This window comes from Notothenia rossii (assembly GCF_949606895.1).
Source record: "Notothenia rossii genome assembly, chromosome: 6".
Lineage (NCBI taxonomy): Eukaryota > Metazoa > Chordata > Actinopteri > Perciformes > Nototheniidae > Notothenia > Notothenia rossii.
The window spans coordinates 70,375,382-70,387,451 of NC_136909.1; the positions used below are offsets into that span (position 1 = coordinate 70,375,382).

The following is a 12,070-nucleotide window of genomic DNA, read 5'->3' on the forward strand; positions in this document are numbered from 1 at the left end:
CAATGTAGATGAAAACATTGAGTTTGTCGCGATGAATCTGCCTTTGCAAAGTGCATCAGCTCCTCTGTTTACCAGAAACAAGGGAGTTGGATCACCGTCCTGGCCAAGGAACACAGATGGGTTAATGTTGTTTTGTTGTCGTGTTAGATATGTATTCAGTTCAGTTTCAACTGGTCGCCAGAGACATTTTTCCATCAGTCTCTTTCTGGACAGTAAATCTTTTCTCTCTCGAGTGCTTGTGTCTAAAGAATGTTTTTTTTTTTTCATACTTTTTCAGAGCATTGTCTTATAGGAAAAAAAATGACTAAATAATGTTCATCTTTGTTATTATACTGTACACATGTTGATGTCCTGATTTGTCTTTTCTTTAAATGTTTAAGTTGGTCCGTCAGAGACCAAAGCTTTGACAATCACACGTAGTACTCCTTGTCCTTATTCTTCTTACTCTTGTTTGAGGTTTTTGCGGTGTTCACTGGTTTCTCTTTGACCACGGTGCCGTTGGACTGCGCCGAGTTGCTGATGTAGTTGCGACTCTCATCCACGTGGTACGAACCTTCGTCTCTGTTCCGGTATTTGTACATGGCGTAGAGCAGGATGAGGATGCATAGCGCTGCTGCTGCTACGATGCCCACCACCATGCCCGTCGTGCTGCTGGACTCCCGGAAGACCTCCTGCGTGCCGGGGTAGCCCTTCAGCCCAGGGCCGGTGGGATTGGCTGCAAAATAGACAGAGGTATGATTAACACAAATGTACTGAGATCACTAGCTTTTTACATTTGTTCATCGATACAACTACTGGATTTATGCAAGTGAGCGTGTGCAATCTCTTCTCTGTGTGTGTGGATCAATATCCCAGTTTATTGTTGAATGAGAGTGCAGACATCATGCCTCAAGGTTGCTGAAGATAAAAGTAGATGTTAGCTAATAGGATTAGCTTCCCTGCCTAATAGAAGAGCATGCAGTAACACAGTGAAGCGACTACAAACAAAGTAGAAGCTGAATCTCAAGGCTTTTTCAGCATCAAATGTGTTAGCAAGCTAAAATCTGAGACAAGCAAACAACCCAAAGTTCCCTTTTTCATAAAACACTTATTTGACATCCTTTGACAATCAGAAAAACTACTTTAGACTTTCAATTAAAATGCCACCCACTCATTCCTTGCAGCACACTGAATAACTTAAGTGTCTTTCCAATAAATGTGGGAGCTGCAAATGTTTGTAGACTTTTCCTGAAGTATACGCCATATTATCTGTCTAATCTACTGCTCATGAGTGTTTTGATATTTGTCATATAACTTAAATTATAGGTGAGTTACAGAAGGATAAAGAGATTTGCGTAATTCAAAAGAATCTGACGATAAACGTATATGTTAATATCTACAGAATCATAGTTAAGCTCTCCGATCATTACATGTTTTACAGCACAGTGGTGAATGAACAGAGTACATTTCCAACATTTACTACTGTCTATCAAAGCAGCACGACTGTTTTATTGTGCATCTACATCACCCAGATAGAAACAACTCTTTAATTGACTCAGCAGATTCTGCCAAAGGCTGTACCCACTTCTGTTCTGAAACGGTGCCATTCAACGGGGCATATTCTGCAAACACGTCAGCCCCCTGGTATCACTCTGTCCCCCCGGCACGTCTCTCTGTGTGTTTCTGCACCAGTCATCATTTCTGCTTAAGCCCCCTTTGTTGCGTTTTGTGAAATTTAAACACTCAACGCTAACATTTGGATATGAAAGCACTCTGGTTCCCGTGGATTTGAGCAAAGATACAACTCTTTGAGGGATTACAGCTGGGTTCAGTCATGTTGACATAAAGATGTATGCATTTACACTGGACAAACTAACAATAACAACTGACACGTAAAGAGCTGTAGGGCTGCATTGTTTTCCCACTGATGACTGGATAGTATTCAGAGAGCTTTACATTGTTGCACTCTGCTGCTGCTCCTTGCCCTCAGCTCCAGTGATGAAACACTCTTGTGGAGAGGATATAGCGAAACAGCTCGAATCCTGCACTCTGAAGCAATATGGACCATTTTGTTATGTGTATGACCTTTACTATTGTTTAGCATGCTGTGAGAATTGATTTATCACATTTTTTTTTTTATCTCACAGGTATTTCTAAGCTATGTTATTAAATACTGAATCTGAATGGTTAGCATATTATTTTGAAGGTTAGATGCACGAAAAAAAGTAGAAAGTGTTGGCAAGGTAAACGTGTACACAGTATATTTAGCACCTGGACGATAAAGGCGATGTTTATGTTTGATAATATATCTTGAACACCTTTTCATAGTTTGACTACAGTTCATAGTAAGTGTATGTGAGCGAGAAAGACTGCTTTATTAGCTAGATGCACACAATCCTGTTATTATGTATGTTTTTCTCTTTGTTCCTATTAGTTCACAGTGTGTTCATGGAGGAACAGTGTAGGGTCTGTTCTACAATATAAAGCTCTTCTGAAGAGTTTGACAGAAGCATACAGAAGAGCACATTTAATGAACACTCATTATAAATTGAAACAATATATGGGTATAAGATCTCATGATCAAAAGGTATGAGCATATACATCAGTGGTTATAAGAATATTCATCTGGATTTTTGTGAATATTTATTTGAAACAAAAGACACAACTAATTAGATTCTGTATCTAAAATGACAGGTGTCAACATTTGCCTTATAACCGCTTTTGATGTTTACCACAATGGATTTGACATGCGCCGCCCCTCGTGTCCCATTTGGCTATTCAACTTTTCTCTACCTCACTATACTCCTTTTTTCAAGAGCATTTTGGTTTTAAAAAATAATTGCATTCTTCAGCTTTGAGAGTGAACCAGCTTTAAAAAGACATTTAAAAAAAAAAGTACAACGACAATGCCTCTTCATTATTTCTACCCTTTGATCTTGGCCAGTCAAAGTGATATTTTCACAAAAATAACTTTGCTCCTAAGCTAGAAGAAGTGTCCACAGTGGAGAGCAACTCTCTATCCATCGTATACATCAAAAGGGAAAGACATGGAAAAATAAATGTTGCTGCTATTGAAGTTTATCATAATCACCTTGTCTCATCTTATCAAATCCGTATTCGATGACAGCCTCACTTCTCTGGGCGTGAACCAAAAGGGAATGTTTTTCCTCATTGTATAAACAGGTTGTTTCTTGCTGATCCGTGAAGGACAGGAAGAATTAATAAGATGACACAGCACAATCCATGCTACAGACTACTTTTGTAGCAAATTCTCAATGTCAGATAAGCCCAATATAAACCTAAAATAGTTATTTTGGGTTCCTCAGTGTGAGTGTGTCCGTCCTTTAAAAAAATGTAAATACAACTAGCAAACGCGATTCTATTCTAAAAGGCCCTGCCAGTGATTTGCACATTCTCCAATTCAAGTTTTAAAATGTTGGATCTATTTCTAGGGATTTTTCACTTTTACTGAATTCTTTGCAACAGGGTAATGTAAGAAAATGTTTGGAACTCCTTTACATTAGTATCATAATGACCAAAAATACTTTTTTGAATGCACCACTTCTATTTCCCTCTTATTGTTGTTACTAATTGTATTATCCAGTATTTACACAATAATCAACGTTATAATGAGAATGCTGCACGTTTGCCATCCTCTCCACCAGTGAACAGGGAAGAGATTGCCCATTAGTCCGCCCACTTCCTATTCTGAAAACTGTCCAAGTTATAACACAGTGCTCTAATGTCTCTGATCGCTCCCCTGACTCTTCCTCTCCCTTGAGTCTCATTCAGTGTTGATGGCTTCAGAGATAAACTACTATTTTGATTGCAATCATTTCTCTTTTTGAGGGACAGCTTGAAGCTCATCGTTTGTGAATGGTGTGCATTAGCTAATGATCCACACAAATGACACTTTTGTCTATCTTAGGTAGATCTTGATCATGATATACCTGGCGGCCATGAATAAGTGTCAACTGTAAAGGGCAAAAGTTGTATTAGCTGTCGGCCCTGAGAAGAGATGCTGCTGCCGTTCATTGACATGTTTTCCACCATGGTTAGACTGATCAACGGCACAAGTATGCTTCCAATGCCAGCAGACATTCAAGGGCAAGCGGAGAGCACCACTGGTGGATTGAGTGTGACTGAGCGTTGCAACAGATTAGCTCTGCTTGTGACAAGCCCACTTATCCTTGCAGACAGGTGTGAAGAATGCTCTCGCCTGGTAGGCAAAAGTCTCTGGTTGACATGGCTTTTTCCCAACAAGCCATTGTGTGAGCATTATGGTGAGTTATTTTCATATTTTAAATCCTCCTTTGTTCAGGGTCAAAGTGTTGAAAGTGTAGATAACATAGCATGTTGATGGAAGAGAGAGCTCTCGACGTGGCACTTGTGGGTTGTATACTGTACGAGACCATGGCTGTCTCCTACAGCAAGGTGACAGAGTTGGAGGAGTTCAGGCAGCTTCGGCCTGCTATATCAGGAGTGAGTCATGAGACAGCAGTACCATGGTGCACTGTGTTTCCTCCTTTGATCTAACACCTCTAGCTCTGGGCTTTGTTATTTCCTCTTGCATGGATCTGTTGATTGGCTCCCCACAGGCTGCATTCACGCAGACTTTGGGAGCAATTTGGAGACCCTATATCAACAGTCCTCAGTTTTTCTTTCACTACTGGAAAAGTGAAACAAGAGAGTTAAATAAGTAGCCTATTTGATTATGTCAGTCAGTTATGCATTTGACACAGAAATACTTTCGCCAAAGTTCTGATACTTACTGCAAAATGTAATTTCATAACTAAACAAAGATATGAAGTGACCACTACTTAAAGGATTAACACCGCATTTAGCACAGTGCTGAAAGAGCCATGTTTGGTCCTAAGGATTAACATTCATTACAGCTCATTAGCTTTCATTTAGTCTCAGTAGCGTCTATCGTAATAGCCACCTGATGGCACATGGGGATCTTCTCTATTCCCTTAGATTAACTGATACACCTGCTGATGCGGCTCATTTGTCACCCATGAGTCTGGCAGTGCACCTTGCCCCGCTTGGACTCGAGATGGGTTCAGGCAAAGTAATGTGGCCTTCGAGAAAACCTCATAAGACCTTAGTCAAATTGCATCTGCCTGTCTGTTCATTAGCACTCCATCACCTCAGAATGAAGGCACATAAACTGAGAAAGAAATAGCGCCTGAAACAAGTGTTTAAAATGATGGCTGCTCTTATACGCTCTACTCGAGCGTACCCAAGGGTAAAATTAGACATAGGGAAAATGACCTTTAAGTGGCACCTAGCTTGGCAGCATAGCGGGGGTGCAGTTGTGAAGCGATACAGGTAAGCTCAGGGGGGTTCACTTTTGAAGGTTTGCAGTTGTGTAAAATCTGCCAGAATAACTTTCTGATCTCCTTCTCATCTCAGTGAGACCTAAATGACAGTATCACATGCCGGCCATCATAAAGTCCTTGCTGTTTTATTCACAAGGACAACAGTTAATTTTCCAGTCATTAAGTCACAAATCATTGGCTTTTATCAAGCCTTGCTGAGATTTATCTCAAAGCGATGAGCAAGAAAAAATGTAAATAAAGAGGCATTTATTTACCGATCTATGACCCTGATCTGTAAATGTTTGTGAAGAATCTAAAAAAGCCTGGCCAGGAATTCCATCTGCCATACTGAACAGTGCAGCGACATGCACACTGAAATTGGCTTGGCTTCAATGTGCTGGTACTGCAGGGTTGATTTGGTAGCATACTGTACTTTCTTCTAATTCTACCTGGACTCTTCAGTATGGACACACAAGCTCACTTTTTGGAGCTGGTGCAATGCAACTTGTCCTTTAAAAGCCTGTGAAATGCCTGATGTGATTTTCCTTCTCTTTGCCTGACTTATTCTGCCTGGTGCTTTCAAGGAGAGGAATGGGATCAGAGATTCCACACTGTCAGGCGGGATTTAAATAAATGGTCCTCTTCAAAGTCTATTTTTTCTCATTTGTCTCCAGCAAGAAGGTTCATTTGTTTGGTAATTTGTAACATGGTGAGCAGGTTAACGGGGGCCACGGATGAAGGAAAACCTGAAGAGTGGAGCCGGTTGAGGTTACTTCAGTTGTGAGTGAGGCTTGTTGAGGGGTAATGGAGCAACCAGGACTACTTGGGATACATTGAATAGAGTAGACAGACCACGTTTGAACTTGTATTAACTGGAAGTAGTTGTGATGGGTCTGAATGGTTTTGTTAAGTACTCATGGAGGAAGCCTTTTCGTGAATAGTTTCGTAAAACTTGCCTAGTATCAGTCAATTAAGAAAATACAGTACATTTTGTGTGAAGTTGATACTCTGCTACCCGCAACAGTGTATAAACATGTGCATCTTGTAGAGCTGAAGAAGGTGTGGCTGTGTGATCTCTTTAGAGCGACCCCAGGCTTAGTTGCCATGCTGACTGACACGTTGCTGTTATTCACCCAGATTACTGTTATACCATCTTCTTACTTCACATATCCAAACATAATCACAAGCTGTCAGAGGCGTCATATAGTCGGGGATCAGTCCGCAGACAGGTCACTGTATCAGCCGCAGCAGAGCCAAAACACTTATTAAATCCCTCTTCCTTCTTTAATTATCTGAGTGTCCTCGAGAAGTGATGCGAGTCATCCTGTACTTGTGACATGCTGGCAGCGGGCCGGATGACAGCGTGCACGTGTGAGCCTGAAGTGGCTCTGCTCACGCTGATGGTGGAGGATGGTGAACAGAGCGCTGAGCGAGCATGTAGTGAGGTCCAAGTGCGAATTATTAAAAGGTGTCTGAATCATCTCGGTAAAAGGTATGGTACAGTTCAAGCCTTTGCCCAGGGGGACTCCACTTAAAAAGGGGAGATGAAAGAAGCCAGCTAATCTTACTCGGCATGAACATCACATGTCTGGAGTTTGCCTCTTGATTAGATTCTCTCAGAGTCGGGTTACTCTTAGGCTCTTCATTTATGATATGCACAGTGGGCCGATAGCTACAGAGGGGCTTTCCATTACAAATCATCTGAACGTCTTCTGGAGAAAATAATCAGATCTAAACTACAGACTCACAGTGTGTGTTATTCAAACATTCTGACACAAACTGTTCTGTGAAGTGTGACCATGACTTTACTAAAGACCACTTCGAATGCTCATAGGAAAACACTGCCCAACAGCATATGAGAAGTCTTTTCTCGCTTTGAAAGACACAATAAGGGCTCAGAGGTCTTTCACACTGTTGCTAGATGTCAATTATGAGAAATACAACATTTAAAAGCATCATTATAAGCTGGTCAGCTGTGAGTCATCGGGTTATATATCCCACACCAAGGTTACTATACCATTAACACAAGTGACCTTTGGCTTCCTTTCTTTTCTTTGCAAAGCAAAGTCTTTCATGCCCTACTTAGACATACAAACAGACACACAGTGTTAGCATCAATGTCAGCACATCTGAAAGATGGTGCGGTATAAAAATAATAATAATTGAAAATATAAACATGGGGGGGATCAGAAAAGAGAAAAACTGACAGTAAGTGTGAAATCCTGTTTTCTCTCAGAACACACTTAATTTAAAATAGAATGTAGGAAGAAGACTTGGACGACATAATCCTCCCTGAAAGAGTGCAGGAAAACAAAAAAGGCAGAATTCCATAAGATTGGCAACGCATGCAATTATGACAGCAATGTGTTTGTTATTAGAGTTGGTTAAAGCATGTGTGTAGCTTGAAGGTCATCAGTGCTGTTTGAAGGGCATGAGCTAAGATCAGGTTGAAATGGCATCCAGTCCTTAGCGGGCTCTTTTCATTCGTAAAACCAATCTCTGCTACAGCGTATGTCGGCATACAAGAAGCATGCGACTGTGTTCAGCATAGAAAGGACTGAGCCCACACAAGAGTTCCAGCTGGGTATGATTGAATAACCTATTAAATATGGGCAGTGACCTCTTAAGGCAGCACAGAGCTCTTAATGTTTCATTAATCTCACAGCTTCTTTTAAAATAATGATTTACTCTAATTTTTCCTCATTCCTGGCCGGGTGCATTTCAGCCATTGCCATTGGGTTAAAGGGAGTATTCATTTGCCGTTTGATTTATTGGTTTACTCAATGTATTGTTTCCCCACCCATACATTACATCTAATAAAACAAATGTGAAACACATTAGTAGCTGCTATGTATTTTTCTCCACAGAATGCTCGAGGAGAGGAAAAGACGAGAGAGCATAGACAGAGGAGGAAACTAGAGATGATTAACCTTAACCTGCCTATGGGCACTCAGCAGTGAAAGGCTACTGGAGCTGAGAATAAAAGCACTGAGAGATTATTTGTGAAAGGTAGAAGGGTCCATACACCAAATCTCTCACTGAGGCTGCTGGTGTGCATCATGTATTTGACAAAAAGCTCATTTCTATCATACAAATCACATTTCACACGACTGCATGTTTCATAATTAATGACGGTGGAGTAGCTCAAAAGGTGTAAACATGCTTAAGATAAACACCTGGCGGATGCAGTATATATCATGATAGGATATCACTCTTATTATTTGCACTTTGAGAAGAAAGACGAAATAGTGGATCGAGAAACAATGTGTGCTCTGAAATCAAAAGCAAGAGAAACTTTCAGATGCTGTCCTTCATCATTATTTCCGCATGGTGCATACTGGTGTTGGTTCTAAAGTGACAGTTATATAAGGATTATTTTGACAAGGTAGGTATAATGCTATGTATTACACCAGTAAACTATGGACGCTCAGAATATAACATGTTGTTACAATAACTATCATATCCTTGTCACCATACTGCACATTTTCTACAGTATAAGAATCTAGAAATATATCAGATCTAGGAGCTGAAGTTAGATTATTTAAAAATAAATGGAGGACTAGCAGTAAGAACACTCAAGAGCAACACCAACTGATGAGGAACAAAGGCAGTTGCGGGGTGTAACCTTGGATAATGGGCCACAGTGCAGCAGCTGCCCTCCATCAACGTCCTGCATGACGCCACTGAAATGAAGCAGGCAGGTAAGAGACATCCGTTCCCTGTGACCCCATGCTGCTCGCCAAACAACCTGTTCCATTAACTTTCCCCATGAAAACCGAGGTTGGTACTTGAAAATCAGCGCCAAACGCCATCTCCAGCGACTGTTCATCAGGCTATTTTCACACAACTGAACGATTTTCTCTGGATGATTGGCCAACACTTCATCCTGGCCTTTAGATGAAAAATCTTTTTTTTTGGTGTAGAAAATGCGGGACTACTTTAAGCTAAATGTCAGGATTTATAAAGTATTTTCACAACACCAGATCTGCCCTTAAAGGCACCGGTACATATAGTTCATTATGCAGCATATTTGCATATCTCTTGTCTGTCAAAGAAGGTGAGGTGGAAGCAATTTTTCATGGAGCATTTCTTTTTGCTTCCCAATTTTCCCAATAGACATCACAAAGATAGATGCCTGTAATCATAGTGGCAGTGCTTTTCAGCTGTCACAGCCCTGCTGCTTAGCACATGCACAGTCCCCGATCCAGCCCCATTACAGATCAGATGTGTTGCAGCATCGGGGGTCTGTGTATTCCTCAGTGGTTTCCTGAACCAGGGGGGAGATTCAATTTGCTGCAGTATGATCTAATCTGAGTCTTGCTGGGTGATAAGCTTTGCTGGTAACACTGGCTTTCTATGGTTTCCGGAGGTAAAATAAATACAGCACAGCAATAACCAAGTTTACCCGATTGATGTCACTCAACAGCTGTTGGACTCCAGATGACACACAGGATGACCTTGGGCTAAGAAAGCTCACATAACAGTCTGCTTCAGAGCTCACCTCTTGGGATCACCTATGCACCCACAATATCCTAACGATGTGCTGTTAAACCCAAACACATGGTTGAGAGAAAGATATATGAAGAACGGGTGCATCTCACTTTCTTTTGAGTCGTCAGTCAAAACACACTGTCGAGGCTCTGTTTGAAAAATGATACATTATTAGTGTCATTAAAAGGAGTTGGCTGAACAGTAATATGATAGAGTGGACCCTTATCAGTGACAGTGGATCCACTTCTTTATGCACAGCAACCCCGTCTGAGATGTGGCGAGTGCTTGGCAGAGCGTGTGAATCCTTCTGAATGTAGATATTAATCAGGATACAGTGTTAGACAGCTGCCACCGTGGGAGCCCACAGCTCTGGTGTCAAATCCCCTTCGGTGATCACAGAAGGAGAGGGATACTCTGCTCGGGGAGTGTGCGTCCCTGAGCATCGCACAGTTCGCGACTGATGTTTTGGCAGATGCCCTTGTCAAAAAATATCATAATGCAAGCTGTTGGTGTGAATCAGCACGCAGACCAATCTCCTGTGTATGGTGTTTGACAGAGGTAACAGATGTACATTGGAAGCACCTATTGTGATGCTACCCAATGGGAATATCACTCTAACGTGCAGTATGAGAGTTAGAGGAATACATAGGGATAGAGTAACTGTAGAGTCAGGTTCTCTTGCTAGTGGAAGGCCAGAGGAACAGGAAGAGACACAGACTAGAAAGTTGATAGTCTTTGCTGTGGGGCAGACATTAATTTAGTGCAGGTTTTATGACCACATACTGATCGATAGCACATCTAGATGGAGTGGGGGGCCTTGGGCCTTGACTTAATTGTTCTCTGTGCGTCTCATCACTTCCGAATGCATTTGAAAATCCTTCTATTCAAAGGCGAGAGCAAGGGTTAGACTTAATTGCCTTCCTTGTGTGGCAAGGTAAGAGATTAAAAGTTTGGCGGCATTGCAGAGAACAAACAGTATAACAACAGCAATTTTTCCGAATAAAACTGAAGACAACAAAGAAGTGCTTTGTTTGGTTTCAATATATTTGGGCTCTTGAACACAGTAAGAACTAAAGATCAAATTCATTCTGTTTGCTTCATGAAGACAAACACCTCATACTGTATGTGATATATGTGCTACAATCTTAAACTTCAAGGGAAGTCCCCTGCAGTTAACGTGAACTATTGTACAACAGAAACAACAGGAGATAGAACTTGATTAACAACAGAGGAGACCATTGACACACTTTTGTAAAAATCAGCCTTCACCCACTCCTCTCTCGGTTAACTCTCTGTGATATTGAGTGTCGGAGTCACGTGGGTCTAATAATTACAAGTGTGTGTTGTTCTGAGAACTCTTCAGTATGCACTTAAGCAATGCCATGAGGTTAAGACAGCAAAATAAGTGCACAAAATAAAAATGTGGTAATGACAACTGCTTTGACGCATGCAAAACACCTTAAGCCGTGTTGACTTTAAGTTATGCATGCAATTCTCAAAGACAGAACTGCTCTGAAAAGCTACTTGTGTTGAGTAAAATGACAATGAGTGGTAGGTAGCCAAATAATCCATTACGAACCAGAAGAGGAAGCTAATATCATGAAAACCATCAGTAGCTATTAACTGAAAGCAATTCATATAATTACAGAAATAGCTCAAAGTTTTGGGAAATGTGTTTATTCTGTTTTATTTGTCTGTGAAGTAACCATGACTCTAGAACCAGCTGCCACAATCAGCTTAGATTAGCAAACACATTAGAAACAGGGGGAGCAGCCAGCCTGGCCTATTCCATGTTCACTAAATTATGTAAATAATGATTAAGTTAGGACGTGTTTAATTAGTGAGCACAGGTAAGCTGGTTATTTGATTTCTAGTCCTTATGTGAAGCTCAGCTAACAGACTGCTGGCTTTACAGTGTAGCTTCATATGTAGTCAAGATATGTCAACAGATAGAGTGTTTCCAAAAAGGTTGTAATATTGCTTTAAGCGATATGTAGTTAAATGTTAACCTATCCGACCTTTCAGGTATAGATTGTGTATTGTAGCTTGAGGCAATCCAGATAAAAAAACAAACACTAAAAAACATAGCCTTTTACACGTTTTACTGCATTTATATTTTACATTCCTATATCCTGACATATGAGAACTGGTAAAGCCATACTCAGTGGCAGGGTAGAAGTTTCCAACCCAGAGCTAATGGATAGCCTCCAGCTTGTTGTATCGTGCAGATGTCGGTTGCAAAAGTAAGAACAACTCTGCCTCTGAGAAGAGTTCAAGCT

At 40.9% G+C, this 12,070-nt stretch overlaps 1 protein-coding gene across 26 annotated transcripts in view; it reads right to left on the reverse strand.

Moving 5' to 3' along the window:
* Positions 1–219: 219 nt before the first annotated feature.
* LOC307043663 (neurexin-1a-like) overlaps positions 220–12,070 on the reverse strand; it is a 248,197-nt gene continuing 236,346 nt past the window's right edge. For all 26 annotated transcript variants that reach the window (XM_079688285.1, XM_079688296.1, XM_079688295.1 and 23 more), the window contains one exon: positions 220–715. In XM_079688285.1, the coding sequence (XP_079544411.1) occupies positions 411–715 (305 nt within the window). In that variant the 3' untranslated portion in view covers positions 220–410. The remainder of the gene's footprint in view (positions 716–12,070) is intronic.